We start from the raw sequence: 25,321 nt of genomic DNA on the forward strand, positions 1-25,321 counted from the left end.
ACCTCGCCCTTCTATCCTTCCCTGCGCCCTCCCCCCCTTTCCCCTCCCCGTCCTCGCAGGCCCTCGGTCCGGTTGTGCCCAGCCTTCCTTTATGAGGTGTGGCTGGGTTCTTTTTGCTTTGTGCTTTGGGAACTTAGAGATTGGGGTTTAAAGGAGGAATGGTAGGTTAGTGATAGGCAAAATAAAATATAAAAAAGCTAATTTTATCAGCTAATCGCCATAGTCTTTTCCCCTTAGTTTTACTTGAACTTTGTATTATAGCATTAACAGATAGACTCTAGCAGGCACTGCAGGATCTAGTTTAGTCACAAAATAGATTGCGTTGGAGGCAAAAAACATAGTAACATTTTTTTTTTAGGTATATTAAAAGCAGGAAGCCGGCAAAAGAATTGGTTGGACTGCTAGATGACCGAGAAGTAAAAGGGGGGAGGGGGGGATCAGGGAAGACAAAGCCATAGCGGAGAGATTAAATTAATTCTTTGCTTCAGTCTTCACCGAGGAAGATTTGGGTGGGATAACAGAGCCAGAAATGGTATTGAAGCTGACGAGTCGGAGAAACTTAATGAATTCTCTGTAAACCTGGAGAATGTAATGGGGCAGTTCTACAAGAGTAGCAAATCTCCTGGACCGGATGGTATTCATCCTAGAGTACTGATAGAACTGAAAAATGAACTTGCTGAGCTATTGTTAGTAATATGTAATTTAGCCTTACAATCGAGCGTGGTACCGGAAGATTAGAAGGTGGCCAATGTAACAGATTTTTAAAAAGGTTCCAGAGGAGATCCAGGAAATTATAGACCAGTGAGTTTGACGTCGGTGCCGGGCAAAATGGTAGAGACTATTATAAAGAACAAAATTACAGAAAATATTCAAAAGCATGGATTAATGAGACAAAGTCAACATGGATTTAGTGAAGGGAAATCTTGCCTCATCAATCTACTACATTTCTTTGAAGGGGTGAACAAATATGTGGATAAAGGTGAGCCGGTTGATATTGTATCTGGATTTTCAGAAGGCGTTTGACAAAGTACCTCATGAAAGACTCCAGAGGAAATTGGAGAGTCATGGGATAGGAGGTAGTGTTCTACTGTAGATTAAAAACTGGTTAAAAAGATAGAAAACAGACAGTAGGGTTAAATGGTCAGTATTCTCAATGGAAAAGGGTAGTTAGTGGGGTTCCCCAGGGGTCTGTGTTGGGACCGCTGCTTTTTAACATATTTATAAATGGACCTAGAGATGGGAGTAACTAGTGAGGTAATTAAATTTGCTGACGACACAATGTTATTCAAAGTCGTTAAACTGCGGGAGGTTTGTGAAAAATTACAAGAGGTCCTTACGAGACTGGGAAACTGGGCGTCTAAATGGCAGATGATGTTTAATGTGAGCAAGTGATGCATGTGGGAAAGAGGAACACAAATTATAGCTACGTCATGCAACGCTCCACGTTAGGAGTCACAGACCAAGAAAGGGATCTAGGTGTCGTCGTTGAAACCTTCTGTTCAGTGTGCTGCTGCGGCTAAGAAAGCAAATAGAATGTTACATATTATTAGGAAAGCAATGGAAAACAAAAAATGAGGATGTTATAATGCCTTTGTATCGCTCCATGGTGCGACCGCACCTCGAATATTGCATTCATTTCTGGTTGCCGCATCTCAAAAAAGATATAGTGGAATTAGAAAAGGTGCAGAGGAGGGCGACGAAAATGATAAAGGGGATGGGACAACTTCCTTATGAGGAAAGGCTAAAGCGGCTAGGGCTCTTCAGTTTGGAGAAAAGGCGACTGAGGTCCATAAAATAATGAGTGGAGTTAAACGGGTAGATGTGAAGCATCTGTTTACGCTTTCCAAAAATACTAGGACTAGGGGGCATGCGATGAAGCTACAATGTAGTAAATTTAAAACGAATCAGTGAAAATTTTTCTTCACTCAACGTGTAATTAAACTCTGGAATTCGAATGTGGTAAAGACGGTTAGCTTAGCGGAGTTTAAAAAAGGTTTGGACAGCTTCCTAAAGGAAAAGTCCATAGACCGTTATTAAATGGACTTGGGGAAAATCCACTATTTCTGGGATAAGCAGTATAAAATATTTTGTACTTTTTGGGGGGATCTTGCCAGGTATTTGTGACCTGGATTGGCCACTGTTGGAAACAGGATGCTGGGCTTGATGGACCTTTGGTCTTTCCCAGTATGGCAATACTTATGTACTTCTGTATGTACTTAGACATTCAACACTGTACCAGATGTCTCAGGCGTATTTTCAGTCAAACTGCAGGTACAGAGATGTGTGTGCACTCTGGTGCACAAACAGTTTTGAAAAAGGGGCATTCTGGGAGCCTACTCTGGATGTGTAGGCACTGATATTGGGTGTCTATACATCTAGGGCAGGGATCCTCAACTCAGCATGTTTTTCAGGATTTCCACAATAAATATATATATTTGCATTCACTACTTCCATTGCATGCAAACCGAACTCATACATATTCATTGTAGAAATACTGAAAACCAGGCTAGGTTGTGATATGCAAAACCATGCCTAACATGGAAACTCTGTGACAAATTTATGTTCTAGATGTACAGGTACCCTATATCGGTGCCTATGAATCTACAGAAGGCATATATTTTCGGTGGAACACACTATACGCTGGATTCTATATATGGCACAAAAAACTCATCGAAATAGTGCTATTCTATAAGCCACGCTTAAAGTTAGGCACGGTTTATAGAATAGCGCTTACACTCGGGAATGGCAACTAACTTTAAGCACAGCCATTTGTACCAAGTGAAACATGGTGCAAATGTATGTGCCATTAGGTGCGTATCCTCGTTATTCTATAACAACGCACGTTAATTATAGGAACGCCCCCTTTATGCCCCTGCGCTCCCATTTGCACGCCCCGTTTTCAGATTGTGTGTAAATTTCAGGTGCAGATCCCACACCTAAATTCATGCATGTAAATGCCAATTAAATTTAATTAGTGCCAATACTTGCTTGTTAAAAAGACAATTATTGGTGCTAATTAGTTCATTATTCAATTAAATTGCACACCTGCACCCAAATTTGTGCACACAATTTTTGGTTACTTTTGAATTAGAGGGTATATGTACAGTGTTTCTGAAAATGCACCTAACCTGCATGCATACTTTGGGCACCTAGCTGAATGCCACTGGATGTCTTATTTGAAAATTGACCCATTACTATGTACAGCACCTTTCTTTAAAAGAGAATTTTAAGAGTTTTGCAGAGGGTAATTTTATAACAGGTTGCCTATGCAGGACGTTTGGGGCTATTCCATAGAGACAACATAGGCACTTATGTGTCTTTATAACACTGCCCCTCAAACCTGCAGAAATCACAGCTAAAATGATAGAGTGATCCCTGATATGTGAGGAGACAACTGGCATTTAAACCTTCTCCAGAAAGAACAGCGCTGAATTTATAGACTGACTCTTTATATCCTATTGGATTGAATTCTTGCACTGAATGGCACCACTTCTATTAATAAATCATTTTTTAATATCTCTAGTATATTGTGTGCAGCTTTAATAAAGTAAAAATAAGCATCAATATTCCACCATCGTCTATTCCATCTAAAATGATTGCTATGTCTTTGAGCAAATGAATTACAAGCTTTCATGAGCAACCTGATTGGTTAGAATTCAGTATTTATACCACCCCTTAGATGCCAAGCTGCCATTTTGAACCAGTGTGGAGATCGATACTGAAACTTGGAAACAGTGTGTGCAGATAAATGTGGTGTTATAATATTAGATCTTGAATTAATGTTGAATTTTGCTTTTTTTTCTGTTTTTCAGTGTTTATGAAGATCATTACCCCCCCCCCCCCCCCCCCCCCCCCCCCGAAGTAGCAGGATTTGGCACCATGAAACAGTGGCCAGCATTGGGGAGACCTTTTTTCATTACACAGAAGTGATTTTTTTATTCAAAATTACAAAAGTTTAAAAATTTGAAGTATTTGAATTAAAATTTTGGAGGCTTTTTTTTTTAAGCCAGTGATTGAAAGACAGAGGTGCGATTGTAAGTAACACCTATCTACTTCTGAGGCCTTTTTTTCTTCCTTTTCAAGAATATTATAAGGTAACATTGGAAGAACCTCATACACTGAAGTAATGTATACTTTGTTTGTTTGATGATAACTACTTCAACCCTTATGTTTAAGATCTGTGGCTTCTATAAGGTACCAGAAGTAATACTTTCCATAGAATGAGAAGCCTGAGGACAAGCAGTCATAATATGATGCTGAAGATAGGGAGAGTCAAAAGAAATATGGAAAAACACTTTTCTTTTCTTTTTTTTACTACAAGATGGCAAGACATTTAGAACATACTTCCAGAAGAACAGAAGTAGAAGAAATCAAAACATTGGTAGAATGCAGGCATGCAAGAGACACTCAAAGCGACTATATTGGCAGGGAATGAGGGGGAGAAGGCTGGATATCATTTCTGTAGAAGTTCTGTAAGCAGGTACAAATACGAGACTGATTGGATCAAGTGAGACTTATTTGGCAATATAAACTGTTTCAGTGGACTGCAACAAACCAAAGAGTCTTAAAAGAGGGAATGCATAGGAGCCGACTCTGTGGGTGACAGTGGATGCTGAGTACCACCAATATTGAGCAAGCTCCTTTATTGTGTCCAGGGAGGGGTAATTTGTATTGTGTTATGGACCCCTAATCATTTTGAAATTCTGATGCCTCTGAGGGAATGTATTTTCTTACTTTCTGCTCTATTTCCAATGCATGTCAATGGCTGAATGTGTAGGTGCTATTTGGAGAGACTGCAAATATTTTGCCTAAATTTCGGTTGTGAGTGTGTATCGTAAAATATTTTATATTATTAAAAGGGAATCAAGAGGAGACAATGTAGAAAATCACTATGTTAAGGAGTATAACGTGAGGGCTGCTTGCCGCTGTATTGATTCTCAGGTTCTTAATGCTGACTAAAAAACAAAAGAAAAAGTAGCTGCAGGATTTTTTTTCCTCTCACCTTCTGACCAGAGTGGTTGAAACAGTAAAGGTTCTTATCCACACATCCCACACAAACATATTCCTGGTTGCACTGTGGTGATGAGAACAATGGTTTCCCACAAGAATACGTCCATATACTACATCCAGTATTCTGAAAAGAAGAAATGCAAAACAGGGCTAATTTCGTATTATTCAAAGACATTGTGCCACGCCCATGCTGGAAACAAAACATATTCAAAAATCCATTACAAAGGAGTAGAAAAGGGCCTCAGAAACGAACAACCCTTAAGTATGAAAACATAGGGATGTGAGTTTCAGCCACAGGTCAAAAAAACCTCCTCCAACAAATAAAGTTTTCACATTTCATAAACATGTTCAATATAAATTATTTATTTATTTTATTTTTGTTACATTTGTACCCCGCGCTTTCCCACTCATGGCAGGCTCAATGCGGCTTACATGCGGCTTTTGACTTGTAACCACTTGTAACCACTCGCCTCCACCTACCCTCCTCTCCTCCTTCCTGTACACATTAATTGATTTGATTACTTTATTTTTTGTCTATTAGATTGTAAGCTCTTTGCGCAGAGACTGTCCTTCTTCTATGTTTGTGCAGCGCTGCTTACGCCTTGTAGCACTGTAGAAATGCTAAATAGTAGTAGTAGTAGTTAAGTGACTTGCCCAGAGTCACAAGGAGCTGCCTGTGCCTGAAGTGGGAATCAAACTCAGTTCCTCAGTTCCCCAGGACCAAAATCCACCACCCTAACCACCCTGCCACTCCTCCACTATATTAATGTCCACTGAAATTTGCAATAATGCAATTTACATCAATATCATATCAAAGAACATTTATTCAAACTGTCTAAATACTCACAAAACAATTACCTTGTCCCAGCGAAACTGCAACACTGTCAGAACAGCTCAAAGGAGGTCTTTGTTTTGTGGACAAATAATGAAGTTGCTTCAGGGCAGATCATTCATATGTCGACATTTGGGACTACATTCTACATATGGCGCCAAAAAAACCCCACTCAGCCCTATTCTATAAACCGCGCTTAAAGTTAGGTGCAATTTATAGAATCGCTTATGCCTGGAAACTGCAACTACATTTAGGCACGGCCATTTACACCAATGGAAACCTAGTGCAAATGTTCACATCTAAATAAGGCGTGAATCTGACCTTATTCTATAACTACACACATAACTGAAAGGAGCGCCCCCAATCCATCCATGACCCTCCCATTTCCACACTCTCTTTTTTGACTCGTATGTAACATTTAGGCATGGATCCCATGCTTAAATTTATGCATGTACATTTTAATTAATTCTAATTAGTAGCAATAATTGCTTGAGAAAAAGTTAATGCTAATTAGCTCATTACACATCACATCATAACCCCTTTATATTGTATGGTGAGCCCTCCATGAATAACAAAAAATGTACTGTACCCAATTGTACACCACTATAATAGTTCTTATGCCTGCAGATGTCACCTACAGTGGGGGAAATAAGTATTTGATCCCTTGCTGATTTTGTAAGTTTGCCCACTGACAAAGACATGAGCAGCCCATAATTGAAGGGTAGGTTATTGGTAACAGTGAGAGATAGCACATCACAAATTAAATCCGGAAAATCACATTGTGGAAAGTATATGAATTTATTTGCATTCTGCAGAGGGAAATAAGTATTTGATCCCTCTGGCAAACAAGACCTAATACTTGGTGGCAAAACCCTTGTTGGCAAGCACAGCGGTCAGACGTCTTCTGTAGTTGATGATGAGGTTTGCACACATGTCAGGAGGAATTTTGGTCCACTCCTCTTTGCAGATCATCTCTAAATCATTAAGAGTTCTGGGCTGTCGCTTGGCAACTCGCAGCTTCAGCTCCCTCCATAAGTTTTCAATGGGATTAAGGTCTGGTGACTGGCTAGGCCACTCCATGACCCTAATGTGCTTCTTCCTGAGCCACTCCTTTGTTGCCTTGGCTGTATGTTTTGGGTCATTGTCGTGCTGGAAGACCCAGCCACGACCCATTTTTAAGGCCCTGGCGGAGGGAAGGAGGTTGTCACTCAGAATTGTACGGTACATGGCCCCATCCATTCTCCCATTGATGCGGTGAAGTAGTCCTGTGCCCTTAGCAGAGAAACACCCCCAAAACATAACATTTCCACCTCCATGCTTGACAGTGGGGACGGTGTTCTTTGGGTCATAGGCAGCATTTCTCTTCCTCCAAACACGGCGAGTTGAGTTCATGCCAAAGAGCTCAATTTTTGTCTCATCTGACCACAGCACCTTCTCCCAATCACTCTCGGCATCATCCAGGTGTTCACTGGCAAACTTCAGACGGGCCGTCACATGTGCCTTCCGGAGCAGGGGGACCTTGCGGGCACTGCAGGATTGCAATCCGTTATGTCGTAATGTGTTACCAATGGTTTTCGTGGTGACAGTGGTCCCAGCTGCCTTGAGATCATTGACAAGTTCCCCCCTTGTAGTTGTAGGCTGATTTCTAACCTTCCTCATGATCAAGGATACCCCACGAGGTGAGATTTTGCGTGGAGCCCCAGATCTTTGTCGATTGACAGTCATTTTGTACTTCTTCCATTTTCTTACTATGGCACCAACAGTTGTCTCCTTCTCGCCCAGCGTCTTACTGATGGTTTTGTAGCCCATTCCAGCCTTGTGCAGGTGTATGATCTTGTCCCTGACATCCTTAGACAGCTCCTTGCTCTTGGCCATTTTGTAGAGGTTAGAGTCTGACTGATTCACTGAGTCTGTGGACAGGTGTCTTTCATACAGGTGACCATTGCCGACAGCTGTCTGTCATGCAGGTAACGAGTTGATTTGGAGCATCTACCTGGTCTGTAGGGGCCAGATCTCTTACTGGTTGGTGGGGGATCAAATACTTATTTCCCTCTGCAGAATGCAAATAAATTCATATACTTTCCACAATGTGATTTTCCGGATTTAATTTGTGATGTGCTATCTCTCACTGTTACCAATAACCTACCCTTCAATTATGGGCTGCTCATGTCTTTGTCAGTGGGCAAACTTACAAAATCAGCAAGGGATCAAATACTTATTTCCCCCACTGTATATGTAGGAACAGTAGGTATTTTGTGGCTTTTAGGGCGCTTACACTTTCCACCACAAGTATATCAGTTAAGTGTGGGATATGGACCTGGGTCCCCTTCTCTACAATCCACTGCACCGACCACTAGGCTACTTCAGGGACCTGCTGGCTGCTCTAAGAGAAATGGCCATTATATCTGCAGCTGTCCTAGAGCCTGGTATGTACTGTCACTTTCACCTCTTAGGGTCAGTGATCACTGGGGGATTAAGGGGGAGTTATGCCTTTATCTCTCAGCACCTTTTTGGCAGTCATTACTGACCTAGTCAAACTGTCCTTTTTTTGCCCTGGACATTTTTACAATGTGGAAGAGAAACCAAAATAGACCAGATAAAAACCATAGAGAGTAAGAGCACCAAAGAAGTTTATTAGGACCCTACACGGTCCGTGTTTCGGCCAACCGGCCTTCCTCAGGGGTCTTCAAATTAACGTATACAGATGTGCCTCCAGGATTCTCATGGAGTGAAAGGCATAAACGCTGGTGCTATCTGGAAATAGCACCAGCATTTCTGCCTTTCACTCCATGAGAATCCTGGAGGCACATCTGTATACGTTAATTTGAAGACCCCTGAGGAAGGCCGGTTGGCCGAAACACGGACCGTGTAGGGTCCTAATAAACTTCTTTGGTGCTCTTACTCTCTATGGTTTTTATCTGGTCTATTTTGGTTTCTCTTCTGCTCTCTTTGTTGTCTTATATTTTTTGCGGGAGACTTGGACCTTCTTTTTGTTCATTTTTACAACGTTCCATTATCGCAGAAAAACATCCAAATCATAAGCCTGCCCTAGTCCCACCCAAAACATGCCTCCAACCCTTGAGATTTAGATGAATTGCACAGAAAAACATCTTTAAAATTAATTTCAAAAATAGTGATTTGGACATTTTTACGATAAAAAACATTCATCTGCCACTTTTTGCCTTTTTAAAAAATGTTTTTCTCTTTCAAAAATGAGCCCCATAATGTAGCAAAGAAAAATTCTGTTGCTTCTGCATACAACGTAAAACTAGTGGAGCTTCAATCTTCTTTTAGTTATACAATATTTGTGCTCAGCCAGATGAGTTTTAAACTGTTGAATACTTTTCCCTACATATAATTTTTCACAAGGACATATGACTGCTATACGATGTAAGAAGAATCACAAGATGTCGTATGTCTGAACAGATATTCTTTTCAATTGTAGGGATTATTAAAAACAGGATAACCCAACAATTTCCCTGTTTGAAGATGGCTGTGAGATGGATGGGTTTTTTTTTTGGACGTTATGAGCAGGACGTCTCAATTCTGACTTGGACGTTCTTTCGAAAATGCCCCTCCTATGGGTCTCAAACAATAGTACCTAAAGATTAATGCTCATGTTAAAATGCCATTTAATGAATGATACAATAAGATCTTATGCAGTCACAGTAAACATTTCAATAGCATGATCATGCTATTATTGCTCATGGAAATCAAAACACTTATTGGTTACACAGCATGAGCATGCTACTTACCAATGGGAAGCTAAGTAGCATGAGCACACTAAACTGAACACGCTCCCTTCTATTTTGCTCTGGGTTCCATCTGCTTGCTTCCAAAGGGAATGCAAGTAAGACTAGCACACATGGGTGTATTAGTCCAGAAGGAAGAAGTGGGAGAGGAGATGAAGGAGGAGGAAAAGTTCCAGGAGAGTACAAAACCAACATGATTGCATGTTTAGAACCATCTGTCTTCTATGTCAGTGAGGATCTTCAAAGAATGCTGTGAGAGGACATTAGTGGGGAAAGAAGAAAGCAAGCAACAGTTTCACCCAGGAAAGATCTGGTCACCGTGATCCATAAGGACAAAGGGATCTAACCATTCTCCCGTCGCCCCCAACCACCATTCACCCTGCAGGTACCACAATAGCAAAGTTACACATTTTGCTAATGCCTCAAAACTCACAAGACATCAGGCACAGCATTCAAACCGAAACAAGAACTGAACTTATTGAATCTTTAGAGGCTCCACCACCAGTTCGGTCTCAAGTCTCTGAAGGACTACAGTGATCCTTGCTCACATTAAAAATGTCAACTACAGCAAAAGTCTTTATTCTCCGGCAACCTACTGCCTGGAGACACACCTGCCTTGCGTAAAGTTCTGAAATGCTTAAGTGCATGTCAGTGTCTCTCTTCTCTTACCCCGCCTCTCTCTCCTTGTTTTACTTGTCCTGTTAATGCCATATGAAAGCTCTCTTTGTATATCTGGGGCATAAAAGGAAAGGATTGGACCCATTGGATAGTCATCTGGGGAAAATCCTTTCGGAAGGAGGCTCCCTGATTTTCTGTTTATGTAGAAAAGCTGGGATCCCCACAAAAAAAAAAAAACTATTCATGGATAGATTTTTAAGTGCCCGTAGTGCTCACTGGCACTGCAACCACAATAAGAACAGCAATGAGTCTAAGAATTCTGCCAACAGCTTGGACTGTCTGTTTTCACACCACTATTGAACTTCCATGTTGTGTACCCTGTGAGGTACCCTTTTGTGATGTGTGAAAAGACGTATTTCTGATGTGAACGTGGGTGTAAAATATCTTGAAAAAAAGCATGTTTGCTGTGTTTTGTTTTGCTGAATGTATTCACCCCCAAAGGACCTATGGGCACTGTTTATAGCACCATCATCCATGCATGGTTTCTGCTCTCCAGGACCACTGCTAAAGAGTTATCACATGGTCCTTGACAGCTATAAATAAATGAAACTTTGGTATAAATCTCCATGCCTAAATTAGGCACAGATCCCTGTTATTCCATAACAATGCACATAAATTGTGGGAATGCCCCTGATCCTCCCATTGCCGTACCCCCCCCTTTTTGGACCTGCTCATAAAATTTATGCACATAAATTTTAATTAAATCTGATTAGCACCAATTATTGCTTGTTAAGAAGCCAATTATTGGTAATTGGATCTTATTCAATTAAATTGAGTTTGTGCCCAAATTTGTGCACACAATTTTTAGCAGCTTTTATAGAATTTGAGGGATGATGTGCAAATTATTATGTGCTGATGCCTATGTCTTTCCAGACCACTTTAATGAACAGCTCACTATTTTTAACATACACTCTAAGTTCATTGTATAAATCCATGTGTGTGCAATGTATTTGCTAATTACAACAAATTTGTATAAAAAGACCCAGTTGGAAGTCTCCATGCATTCAATGGTAAAAGAAAAAAATTGTTTAAAAGTTCACATGGGGTAGAGTAACCAATGTGTGTTTCCATAAAGACATGTTATTTTACCACTAACTTGTGCTATTTTATCACAGATCTCATTTTATACAGTGAGAACTAGTTACTAATAACTGCGATTAACAGTAAAATAGCATGTCTTAATAAAAACCCATGCTGATACTCCCCCCCCCCCTTAATATTTCCTCTGCCATTTGACAGAACCATTATATACAAGATGTTTGGAATTTTTTATTACGGTGCTTGCCTTAACACATTTATTATATTTGAATAGAACTACCAATAACTGATACGGATATTTCAGCTAAAATAGGGATATTATTATAGTAATGCTTACATTTTAACAAAGTATATTCAGCTTTATTCTTGTTCAAAATATCTTAAAAGCTCTTAAGAGGATTACTAAAACATTGTAAAGCTGCCAAGGTCTTTCTGAACTTACCGGATTTACAGCCAATAATAGTCCTGCGAGAGTAGCGATATACAGGAGATGTGGCTGGATGTTCACACAAGGGGATGAGAACACAGATCCTCCTCCACAGTGCAGCTTCCAAACACATGTCTTCGCCTAGTAAAAAGAGAGGTAGAAAACTAAAAGAAAACTGAAATAATCCAACCATTACACAGAATACATTTACTAGTCAATAACAATACAAACTCTACATCATGTAACACCAACTCTTTCGCTTCTAATCCCTTAGAAAGTAATTTTACAATTGCATGCATGCATAAAAACATGCACATATATTCCCTGTACAGGTACCAGCAAACTTTTAAAACTAACATATATGCGTATGTCTGCTTTGAAAATTACTTCAGGGAATTTATTTATTTCAACATTTAGACCTCACATTTATGAGCTAATTTATGAGTTGCTCTTCACCATGCACAAATTTGATATCTAATTTACATACCTACATGCTTATTTAAGGCTTCTTGTAATTGCTAGCCCCTCCCCTCCCTTCAGAACACCTCCACACAGTCTGGGTAAACTTACGTGCAATATGCAAGAGCTTATCCAAATATCAGGAGAAAATATTTCTTCACTCAATGTGTAATTAAAGTCTTGAATTTATTGCCAGAGAATGTGGAACACGCAGTTAGCTTAGCAGGGTTTAAAAAAGGTTTGGATCATTTCCTAAAAGTCCATAAGCCATTAAGATGGACTTGGGAAAATCCACTGCTTAGTTCTAGGATAACCAACATAAAATCTGTTTTGCTGTTCTGGGATCTTGCCAAGTACTCGTGTGACCAGGATTGGCTACTGCTGAAAACAGGATAATAGGCTTGATGGACCTTTGGTCTGTCCCAGTACAGCAACGCTTATGTTCTAATTTGTTGAAAGCCTCTTATCCACCCTAAAGCACTGCTTTATGCACAGAAATGCTCGCAAAGTGGAAAATGTTAAAAAGTTATTTATTTATTGTTTCTATTATTAGCATTCATTTACAGCTTTTTTGAACAAATTTATCAAGACGGTGTACCTGGACACTGGGGACAATTACAGCAGTAAAAATATTCAAATAGCACACATTATGGCACAGTATGCTACTTAAAATGCCAACAGAATGCACAATAAAACATCTTAATAGACAGCAAAGAGGGTAAGCGGTGTTGGAACATATAGACAGATAAGGTAGAGTAGAACAGTGTTTCCCAAGCCAGTCCTGGAGTACCCCTTGCCAGTCAGTTTTTCAGGATATCCACAATGCATATGTATGAACTTGTTTTGCATACACTGCCTCCATCATATGCACATGTTTTCATGCATATTTATTGTGGATATCCTGAAAACCTGACTGGCAAGGGGGGTACTGCAGGATAGACTTGGGAAACACTGGAGTTGAGTAACAGAAGTTAGATAGAAATTTAGGGGTGGCCAACAATGAAAACCCCATGTGGTTGTTAAGCAAGATACTTTGGAGTGTATTATGATGGTTATTGTAAAGCATTATCATTTTTGTTTAATCTTTTATGTATGTTCTAATTTGTACACCGCCTAGAACAGTGGATAGTGCAGTTAATAAATAAATTTAGATTATTTATAACCCACCATTATCCCGGGCGAGGTACATATACACGCATAAAAATACATAAAAAACAAAAACATTTTAAAAAATAAATAAAAAAACAGAATCTAACCTACTTCACAGTTCATAGGCAGGCAATAAAAAACTGCTAATAAACTGCACTTAGTCGCTATTCTATAAACTTTGTACCTACGTGCAATAGTGCACAGCTACTAAGGGGGCATGAATATGAGTGCGTCTTGCCATTGCATGTGGAAGTTATAGAATAATACCATTTGCACGAACTTCCAACTTTAGGTGCCACAATTTACACCAGCCTTTGACATGGTGTAACTGGTCGGGCATGCCAACTTACACTTTTGCGCCCCATTGCCATTACAGAACTGGCACTTAGCATCCATATTTTTCACACCTAAGTTTTGGTGCACTTTCTTGAATCTATCCCTATATAGATATTACAAAAAACGAAGGTGCCCTTTTACAACAGTGCGGCAAGCCTACTGCAGGCTTGCAGTGTGGCAATTTGGCTCTACCACTGGGCTCCCAGGGAGCCCCGGCACTAGTTCCAACTCCACGGTGCGCCATTTCCAGTGCTAGAAAATATTTTATTTTCTAGTGTCGGGAGGCATGCCACCGGGCTACTGCGGGAGTCCTTACCACCTCCTAAAGAGAAGGCGGTAAGAGTTCCCTCAGGAAATGGCCGCGCAGGGCCATTCCCTCCTTTAAAAATAAAAAAAGCCTTTTACCTGTGGCAGTAAAAGGGGGCCTTGGCGCATGGCAAACCCCTGCCCTGATGCCACCACAGTGCCCCTTTTACTCCACCTCGTAAAAAGAACCCTAAATTTGATCTACAGCAAATTGATTTTTAGTTGATAAAAACTGGACTGATGATTAGAAGGAAAAGCATTACTAATGCAGCAAGACTGACAGAAGGTTGTACATGATATGATCATATCACGCAATTTCTGCAAAAAATTTCATTGGTTACCAGTAAAATACAGGGCTAAATTTAAAGTTCTATGTCTGATCTTCAACGCCCTTAAAGGAAATGGCTCAGAGTACTTGAAGAACAGTATCTCCCCCTACATACTTCAAAGGTCGTTAAGGTCCTCCCAAAGAGTATTCCTAACCACATCCTCTCCAAAGGATATCATGTGATGTGACACCTGCAAACCAGCCTTCTCCAGGGCAATCCCCACACTCTGGAATGCACTCCCAGAAAGGCTTTACTTAATATAAGAATCTCTACTTGAGGAAGCAGGTAAAAGCTTGGCTCTTCTTCCATGTAGCTTTCTGACTTCAAGTGTAATTAAATTAATCCCTTATTTTCTACCCAACTCCAGTTAACTAACTTATTTGTCTATATGTTCCACCTCCGCTTACACCCAATGCTGTCTATTAAGATGTTTATTATGCATTCTGCCAACATTGTAAGCACCTTACTCTACATGTATTGTTATTTGAATAATTTCTCTGCTAACATTTTCTATTCTTTATATCCAGATTGTTGTTGCTGTATACTGCCTTGATTTTCAGAAGTTCAAGAGTGTAAAATAGAAGATATGGCTGGGAAGTAGTATGATAGATCATTATAGGATGAATTTTACTATTAAGTGGAAGGAAAGTGTTGTTAAAAGTATGTATCGCCATGTGAGAGTCGAGGGAAGGTTGATGGTAAACAGTTTTGGGACAGAATGCATCATAACTCAAAGTCTCTGACTGCTGAGTCTACTAACTTTTTATTGGAATGGGATGAACAATCTGTGGAAGTATTATATGAAATAGCTCCAAAGAAAATGAAAAAAGAATCAGACAAAAAGTAGCAACCTGGTACAACAGTGAACTCACCCCTCCCTTTCTCCCTGCTACAGTTTGGCTAATAAAGTTGATTCTTCATTTTTACATCCAAAGTGTCACCTTTTTTATGTAATTTTTTGATTTTGATGGATTCATCTTTTAAATACATATCTTATGATTAATTTTAAATGTTGACGTTTTTTATATATATATATATATTTTTTTTTTTATGTTTTTTGTTTTTTGCTTTTGTTGGTCATCTTTGCTGTTTTGTTTCTTGCTGGAAATAAAGCACAGACGTTTCTTGTAGAATTACATTATTCTAATGAGGGAATCATTGTTGATAGGGTCTGGATTACTTTTGATGCACTTTCGTTTGAAAGTGTTAAACTAGTATTAAAAGTTTCCAGAGCTTATTGTATGATGGATATCTGCTCAAATTACATAACGAAAGAAGCACCTGCTCTTTTTACTGAACAACTTAGGGGATATATTTATGTTGTCCATGGGGTGTTATTCCACAGAAAAAGGTAAAATTATGTTGACACCTATTCCAAAAACTATGAAGCTTAGTAGAAGTGAGGTTACAAACTACAGACCAGTGACCTCTATTCCTATCGTGGCAAAGATTACAGAAGGAATGATTGCCAAGCAACTAATGGATTATCTTTGCACTCTCTGTACTTCATGGGTCCCAATCAGGTTTCAGACTGCAATTCAGCACAGAAACAGTGCCAACAATTATTGCAGCTAATTTTAGAAATCAGTAGAGGTAAAAAGATTCTTCTACAATTTGACATATCGTCTTGCTTTCGACATGGTCAATCATTCTATATTGTTAGGGCTATTTGATAAAATTGGAATAGGAGGGGAAGTCTTTAGTTGGTTTGAGGGTTTCTTGATATCCAGGTCATATCAAGTAAAGATGGGGAATACAATATCCTCTTCTTGGAAAGCAGTCTATGGAGTTCCACAGGAATCATCCATTTCAACTATACTGTTTAATATAATGGTGATACCTTTGGCAAAAAAAAATGTTTTAACCCTCTTACATATACACCATTTGAATGAAATAATAGATCAGATTAGACTAGGAGTGAACATTATGAAATTCTGGGCTACAGCATTTAAATTATTATTATTATTTATTGCATTTGTATCCCACATTTTCCCACCTATTTGCAGAGAGAAAAAACAGTTTTTGGTAGTAACTTCTCCTTACTATAACGAAAATTATATCAATATTAACATACACAGGGTTATGTATCCTCTGGAGGATAATTTGAAGATTATAGGGGTTATTTTAGATCGAAAATTAACTTTTGAAAAACAGGTTGCACATGATACAATGAAAATGTTTCAAATGATATGGAACCTGAAGATAATATAAGGCTATTTCCCTAGAGGTGTTTTTCGTATGCTGATTCAAACAATGGTATTAGCTCATGCTGACTACTGCAATGGAGTATATACAGGTTGTAGAGAGCAAATATTGAAGAAATGACAAATGGCACAAAATACAGCTGTAAGGCTGATCTATGGGAAATAGTGCTTTGATGGGGTTAGCCCGCTTTTACAAGCTTTACATTGGCTTCCAATCAAGGAGTGTATTGCCTTCAAGTTATGTACCTTGGTCTATCGAATAATCTTCGGTCAAGTCCCAGAATACATGTCATAATTGATTAATTTACCTTTACAGAATACAGTACAGGGAACATTACTTTACATTATCCTAGCTACCAGAACTTGTTGTACAATTCCAATTTATTCTGCAGGGTTTTCTTATCAATCTGCAAAGTAGTGGAACTCTTTGCCCACAGACTTAAGAGGTATGAATAGCTACTTAAACTTTCAAAAATATCAAAGTAATGGAAGCGATGCTGAAGGAAAGGATAGTGAATTTCCTGGAAGAAAATGAGTTGCAAGATCCGAGACAACGTGGTTTTACCAAAGGGAAATCGTGCCAAACGAATCTTATTGAATTCTTTGATTGGGTGACTGGAGAATTGAACCAAGGACGTGCTATAGACGTAATCTACTTAGATTTCAGCAAGGCTTTTGAGATGGTTCCCCACAGGAGGCTCTTAAATAAACTGGATGGGCTGAAGATAGGACCCAAAGTGGTGAACTGGATTAGGAACTGGTTGACGGACAGGTGCCAGAGGGTGGTGGTGAATGGAATTCGCTCGGAGGGAAAGGTGAGTAGTGGAGTGCCTCAGGGATCAGTGCTGGGCCCGATTCTGTTCAATATATTTGTGAGTGACATTGCTGAAGGGTTAGAAGGTAAAGTTTGCCTATTTGCGGATGATACTAAGATTTGTAACACAGTGGACACTCCGGGAGTGGAAAACATGAAAAAGGATCTGAAAAAGCTAGAAGAATGGTCTAAGGTTTGGCAATTAAAATTCAATGCGAAGAAATGCAAAGTGATGCACTTAGGGACTAGAAATCCAAGAGAGGCGTATGTGTTAGGCAGTGAGAGTCTGCTAGGTACGGATGGGGAGAGGGATCTTGGGGTGATGGTATCTGAGGATCTGAAGGTGATGAAACAGTGTGTCAAGGCGGTGGCCGTAGCTAGAAGGTTACTAGGCTGTATAGAGATAGGTGTGACCAGCAGAAGAAAAGAGGTGTTGATGCCCCTGTACAAGTCGTTGGTGAGGCCCCACCTGGAGTATTGTGTTCAGTTTTGGAGGCCGTATCTTGCTAAGGATGTAAAAAGAATTGAAGCGGTGCAAAGAAAAGCTACGAGGATGGTATGGGATTTGCGTTACAAGACGTATGAGGAGAGACTTGCAGACCTGAACAAGTATACCCTGGAGGAAAGAAGAAACAGGGGTGATATGATACAGACGTTCAAATATTTGAAAGGTACTAATCCGCAAACAAACCTTTTCCGGAGATGGGAAGGCAGTAGAACGAGAGGGCATGAAATGAGATTGAAGGGGGGCAGACTCAAGAAGAACGTCAGGAAGTATTTTTTCATGGAGAGGGTGGTGGATGCTTGGAATGCCCTCCCGCGGGAGGTGGTGGAGAAAACGGTAACGGAATTCAAACATGCGTGGGATAAACATAAAGGAATCCTGTGCAGAAGGAAGGGATCCTCAGGAGCTTAGCCTAGAATGGGTGGCAGAGCTGGTGGTTGGGAGGCGGGGCTAGTGCTGGGCAGACTTATACGGTCTGTGCCGGGGCTGGTGGTGGGAGGCAGGGATAGTGCTGGGCAGACTTATACGGTGTGTGCCAGAGCTGGTGGTGGGAGGCGGGACTGGTAGTTGGGAGGCGGGGATACTGCTGGGCAGACTTATAGGGTCTGTGCCAGAGCTGGTGGTTGGGAGGCGGGGTTGGTGGTTGGGAGGCGGGGATAGGGCTGGCCAGACTTATACGGTCTGTGCACTGCAGAGGACAGTACAAATAAAAAAGTAGCACATATGAATTTATCTTCTTGGGCAGACTGGATGGACCGTGCAGGTCTTTTTCTGCCGTCATCTACTATGTTTACTATGTTTTTTAGAAAATGTTTTAATGAAGTCAGTATTTGAGGCTTTTAATAATATTTGAACTAGGATCTGTTATTTGGTTTTATGTCTCACTTGCTATTACAGTGATTAATTTTGTTAGAATTTTATTTATGTTTTTTTTATAAGCCGCATTGAACCAAAATAACTTTGTAAAATGTGGGATATAAATGCTGAAACACAAAGGTGGTAAATAAAGACAACTAAATATATATATACATTTTATAAGCTTCTGCTTCATATCTGACGGTCCAAAATTGTTTTTCGAATAGTTTATAAAAATGTTTTTCTTGTAATTGAGTGGTGTTTAGATTTTTGTTTTTCAGTTTTCCTCTTTTTTTTTGACTATAGTGTGCCTTTATAAAATAAGCATAAAATTGAGGTCCTTTTAATAAGGTGTGCTAATAGATTTAGCATATGCTAAGTGATAAGATGCCCATAGGAATAAAATGGGCATCTTATCATTTAGTGCACACTAATCATTAGCGCACCTCAGTAAATGGAGCCCGTTATAAAATATTTTTAGATACATTCTTATGCAATTATATCAAAGTGTATGCAATGGGCTCTTACATTAATATTGAGAGCGTAGGTGTGCTGATCATGAGACCCAATAAAGACAAGCCCAGTAGAAGTATCCAGAGTAGCAGAACTTCTCACAGCATCCTCAGTGGTGAAAGTCCAGAAAGTCTCTCCTGTACTGCTTTTGAGAATATAAACTAAGCCATCATAACAACCTACAGAAAGGAAAATACAATGTAAACACCATTAATTTCAATAGCAACTACTCACAATTCAACCATTTCATGGAATGCTCTAAATCACAGAGAAAACTATGATGTACTGAAGGAAAGAAGGTAGGGTGGCTCATGCTACAGAAGCCAGAGCATCACCAACATGACTGCTTAATGGAGCAGTTTTCAAAACTATATGGGTAGATGCAAAACCTGTCGATACCGTTACCTGCTTTGCTGTGTGTGTACCAATTCTCAAAAAAGAAGAACCAGCACACTTTCTTTTGCTCAAAGAAAAAAGTGCCTGAAGACATTTGCATCTATGTTTTTTTCTGTGTGTGTCTTTTTCCCTTCAGAACAGTGTATACTGTTTTGAAATAGTAAAACTAAGGGGCCCTTTTACTAAAGGGTGGTAGGGCTAACATCGGCTAGGCACGTGGCAAATCGGCCCTACCTCCAGGCTTTCCCAGGAGCTCAGAGGTAGTTCTGGGTCTCCTGTGTGCCCTTTCCGGTGCTAGAAAATACTTTTCTATTTTCTAGCGCCAGGGGGTGTGCCCAGCAGTAATTGGGCAGCGTATTACTGCCGGAGCTCTAGCCCCCCCCCCCCCCTAAACAGGAGATGGTAAGGGTTCTGGCAGTAAATGGCCGTGTGGCAATTTTTTAAAATTACCACATGGCCATTTACTGGCCCTTTAAAAAAAAAAAAAAAAGGCCTTTTTACTGGCTGTGGTACAGGTGGTCTTGGTGTGTGGAAGTCCCATGTGCTAATGCCACTGCAGGCCACCTTTTACCACCGTTTGGTAAAAGGACCCCTAAGTTTCAAGTTTATAGGATTTACTAATCTGCCAGTCGGGGATCCATCTAGGTGGCTTACAATTTCAGAGGAAAAAAAAAAGTGAAAGATGATGAGTGTGCATATAGACAACAACAGAAGTGAGGGAAAGGGGGAAGAACTCTATTTGACTGAATGATAGGGATGGAACAGACAAAAGGATGCTCTTTGAGTCAGTCAGAGGAGAAAGCATCTTGTCTCCTCTGACCTAACCTTTGCCCCAACAGCATCTCTCCACTATGAGGATACAAGTATGCATATCATGGAAAAATGCTCGTTTTTCTAGCCACATGGAGAATGCATAAGTTTCAAACAGCCTTTTATGCGGGTAAATTTGTTTTTACCCAGCACAAAGAGCACTAACCTAGGTAAAAGGGTTAGAAGGAAGGTGGCAGAATGATGTACCTGGTAATGGAAAAACAAAGATAAAAAAATATACTCTAGCACACTGTGCTCCAAGTTATGACAAAAGAAATCTGGAAGTTGAGACTTATGTTTCATAGTAACCAACACCCTTGATATATGTACATAATGGGTGTATACACACCTGCACATATATCGATAATAATGTTTAATATGGGCTTACAAGAGCACGAACACTGGTAACCAAATATAGTATAATAAACAGACGAGTTAAATTCAACCCGGAAGAAAACTACTTTAAACATACCACTCACACAGTTATACAGAACTAATAATGCAATTTTCTAGATACTTAATATCCATCATATTCAATTTTACCCTGGCAAAGGCCAGTAATTTATGAAGTCATACAACCCGCTGTTTCAAAATTCTGGCAGAAAAGCAACACTGAACTACGGCATAAATCAAGTTCTGAAGAAACCTGTGCAAAATAAATTCTGGGGGCTGAGTTCATATGTTTCAAGTAATCCCTGCACCATCTTTCACCACATCTTCAGGAGACCAACATGTTCACAAGTCATCTTCATCCTACCCTGTTTCTACAGTTTATTTCTAACAGCAGCAGAAGTGTCACATCCCTTTCTAGCCTAGCTGTCCTGATCAGGAATTCACCACTAATCTTCCTCTCCATAAATGTGCAGAACACTGGTGTACTATCTGCACACCTTTATTTACAATGTATTAAGTAAATGTAGTGCTTCACCCAGAACTCCTTACAACTAGCATACAGTCTCTTCCACAAATTAATCAGTCCAATTACAAACAATAACATTCCCTCTATTGTCCATGATCCAAACTACAGCCCATGAGTTTTAAACAGCAAACTCGTAATTGTCTTGTCTGCCTTTACATATCACAGATGTTTAGCCTTAACATTCTAATTAGGATGTTATGTTCCCCTTGGGCCTCTGGTCAGTAACAATCCTAGCCCATGCTCGAGCAACACTTTAAACCATAGGGGCTCATTTTCAAAACAAACAAACAAAAAAAGTCTAAAAAAGTCATAAGCTGGCAGGAGGACATTTTTCTCTCAAAAACATCCAAGCTGCAATTTTCGACTCCCCAGCTTTAGATGTTTTGCTCAACAGTTTGTCCAAATTTCAAGGGGGCCTGTTTTGGGCATGACATGGGCAGAACCAAAACAAACGTTTTTCTGCAATAATAGAACAGAATGAAACATCTAGGCACAAAATTAAGACAGCAACCGGACCTGAATATCCAGGGCTAGCGTCACCGGCAGCAGCTAATCGCATTGCCTGTGACCAGCTGAATATTGGGGGGGGGGGGGGGGGGGGGGGAGGAGGAGGCTATCTCCCTTTGCATTCTCCAGAATTCAAAATCTAAAAACTTTTACATTGTTTCCTTAGTTTAAAAGCTTCCTCAGCCATCTAAGTATGTGCAATATGCTGTGACAACTTTAGAGCACCTACAGAACAGACCACTGTTTTGTCACATAACTTCCTTCTCTCAATATATTCTCATACTGGATGCTATACTACTTTATAAATAGTTTACTAGTCAATTTGTATCTTCTTACTATTTTTCAAATAATAAATCAAAGCCACTTTTCCTAAGTTTATAGCTTATTTAAAATTTGTTATATTGCCTTTGCTGACGTGCAGGACAAGGCAGTGTACAGGCTAAAAGGGAACATGAAAGGAACTACAATTACTCGATAGGACAGTCCAGGGAAGAGGGAAAATAAAAAGCACACTGTCTTGTGTTTCAAGCTGAGCAGTCCTAGGGCCTGGAAGGACCAAGCGATGGACAGGGCAGGTGAGCAAAAAATAGTAAAGGCAGCCAGATGGGTTTTTTTTGGAGGGGGGAGGTGCCCATCATGAAAGCCCTTAAGAGAGAACTAACAGCGTAATGGTAATCTGTTGTTGAAGTGCAAGCCAATGATATTGTTTAAGAACAGGCAAAATGTGACTGAATTTATGAGCGTCACAGAGTAACCACAATGTCATGTTCTACAAAGATTGCAGTTTCTTCAAATTCGCTCAAGAGGTGTCAGTATAAATGATATTGCAATAGTCTAATCTTGTGGTGAAACAGGGAATTTTCCTGCTTGAAAATTGTAGAGCTATTGTTTATGATGTGCATCTCCTTTGTTTGGCAAGCAGATGATGACTGTCTTTTGTTTGTAAAGTTGTTACAGAACTGACAGTTTTCTTCTTCCCACCAAAAGCTGTTAGCTTAAGCTATGAGGTATTTTTTGTTGTTGCAGATAAGGGAGTGAAAACAGAAGGTTCTCTTTTCCTGAGACCCTGTGAACAGTTATACTTCATAACCTGTGAGCAGCTAGATCTTGATCCTGAACAACCCAGGTACTATTTAGGTAATAGATAAATGTTTAGATAGTTTTATATTTGATCCATATTCAGTTATTTGTTATTACCTGTTCTTTTCCACCTGTTTATATGGTTCACTGTTCAATATTTTTATGACAATAAACCTTACTGCTTCTGCTTGTCTGGACTAAGAATCCTGGTGGTTTGTGTTTTGGGGTCTGTAGGTGCTTTCTAAGAGCTGTGGGACCACTGGGAGTGTGGCCCCAGTGTCCTAGAAATCACTGGATATAATTTGAGAACGGGATACTCGCCCAGAGGTGGTTGAGACCCAGTAAGTGGGAGGAGGGTGTTAGTGTAGAGCACATGTCCAAGTGCAGGCAGAGCTGAGCTGTGCTAGGGATAGCCGCAGGGTTAGCCCCAGGCAAGTGGCTAGGTGTTTTGACACAGTCATCATATTCACTGAACCTCTATTCATCAAACAGCTCTGCAGACTTCTTCATATATGTCATTAGGTCCCAAAAGTAAAAGGGAGCATCTTCCTCAGAGCAGAAGTACTAGATAAAATTGGTCAATGTTCCAGCTGGCTACATTTTTGGTTCTGATGCTTTATCTGAGTTTTATTCCAGGGATCCTTCCTTTTAACCTACTGTATTTCTTCTTGGTTAATACCGCCCAGTTCTCCTACATCTCTTGACAGCCACAGTCCTTGTTTTTGTAAATCTCCTTCTCTGAAGCTACTTTTCATTCATTTCCTCTGTACGCCTGCACATGAACGAGAGACTTAGAGCCAGGCAGAGCTTTTAAAATCAGTAAATACCAAGATCACCTTAGGAATTCAAAACCTTAATGTGAAAAGGAGAAGGAGCATAATGATTTAACTGTCAAGTCATCCAAAAACATAAACATTCTCTAGTTAGTATCATTGCCATGAAAGAAATATAATGAAAATAAGTACTTTTTAAACAAATTTAAAGAAAAATTCCTCCAAATATCTAAAGAGCACGAACAAGTAGGAAATTTTGTAAACAGCCTGCACTAACACCATTGTGATTACAGGATCACATTAATTCCATCCTCACCCTTTATTTATAACAGATAGCAAGTCTGCTATTGCACAGAATCCCCCTAGATTACTATGTACAGGTTGCTGCTAAACAACCTGAAGGTTAGATGTGATGGACCTCTGATTTTCTTTCAACTTTAATAGCTATGTAAGAGCCATACCTTCACATTCAAAAATAAAAAAAACTACTTTGGGGTTTTTTAAACACTAGGAAAATGAAAGCTCTGAATACGTACCAACGATAATAAAGTTGCCACATTTGGACACACAGGCTGAGGACTCAATACGATTGCCAAGGATTCTCTCCCACTTCACAATGCCTGAGTGCAGGTCAAGTGCTTGCATCCTGTGGGAATGTGACCCAATGTAGATGGTTGCAGAGAACTTGTCTTCGGCAGATACTACTGCTAAAGGCGATGCATCTACACACTTGCCAGTATCAGACTTCCATCTTATACCCAATGTCAACTGTGGAACACTTAGTAGGTTTTGCTTTGTGGGAGCGTTATTGCACATCCCAGTTTCAGTGGCAGGACTTGAGCTTTTCACACCATGTGTTGTCACACTCCTTACACCTTTTTCAGTAATGTATGATACAGGACAGAAGCAAGGCAGATGGTGCCTGAATGTTCTCCTAGGACTCTCTATCTCATAGCTGCTATCTATAAGTTTGGGAGTATTCATAAAAACCCGATTTCCTCGGCTTAGTGCAACAAAGGACTTAAGCCCATTTTCAACAATGTAATGACTTTCTAGTCCTTGCAGTGTCACATATTGTCCACTGTTTTCCTCGTTATCCGTGAGGCTGAGTTTTCTTTTTTTATTATGGTGGATGCCCTTTAGGTCTCCATGCTGGAACACTGCTTTAGAAACGTGACTATAAATGTCAGCAATAGTCTTGCTCAGAATAACTTCAAGAAGTCCAGGCACAGCTCTGCCTACCAGGTTCTCCACCTCTTCCTGAAGTCTTAGAGATGTTAAGGAATCTCCACCACTGGACAGGAACATTGAATCTTCAGGAACACTTGAGGAATCTTCTGGGAGGCCAAGCAGAGACTGAACAAGATTAAAAGAAAAAGTGGAATAAATAAATGCCAACATCCATATTTTTTAAAAGTATATATGTAGTGCCATTGTAAAACTGGAAATACACACATTTTCTTGGCTCACCCACAACATTTCTCCTTCCAAATTCTGCAAGTTGTCGCTTTCTCTGTGTAAATGACGGCTTTCCAAAATTGCTATTTACATATGTAGAGATTTTGGGCTAGATGCACTAAACCTTAACGACCCTCTAACAACCCTTTAACGAAGGAAATTCCTAACCGT

At 39.9% G+C, this 25,321-nt stretch overlaps 1 protein-coding gene across 7 annotated transcripts in view; it reads right to left on the reverse strand.

Annotated features, from left to right (window-relative positions):
• Nucleotides 1-25,321, reverse strand: part of AASDH (aminoadipate-semialdehyde dehydrogenase) — a 136,016-nt gene that overhangs the window by 3,132 nt on the left and 107,563 nt on the right. For all 7 annotated transcript variants that reach the window (XM_030191412.1, XM_030191409.1, XM_030191414.1 and 4 more), the window contains 4 exons: nucleotides 24,229-25,048; nucleotides 19,223-19,386; nucleotides 11,753-11,878; nucleotides 5,003-5,134 (listed from right to left, as the gene is read on the reverse strand). In XM_030191412.1, the coding sequence (XP_030047272.1) occupies nucleotides 5,003-5,134; nucleotides 11,753-11,878; nucleotides 19,223-19,386; nucleotides 24,229-25,048 (1,242 nt within the window). The remainder of the gene's footprint in view (nucleotides 1-5,002; nucleotides 5,135-11,752; nucleotides 11,879-19,222; nucleotides 19,387-24,228; nucleotides 25,049-25,321) is intronic.

This window comes from Microcaecilia unicolor, chromosome 2, assembly GCF_901765095.1.
Source record: "Microcaecilia unicolor chromosome 2, aMicUni1.1, whole genome shotgun sequence".
Classification (NCBI taxonomy): domain Eukaryota; kingdom Metazoa; phylum Chordata; class Amphibia; order Gymnophiona; family Siphonopidae; genus Microcaecilia; species Microcaecilia unicolor.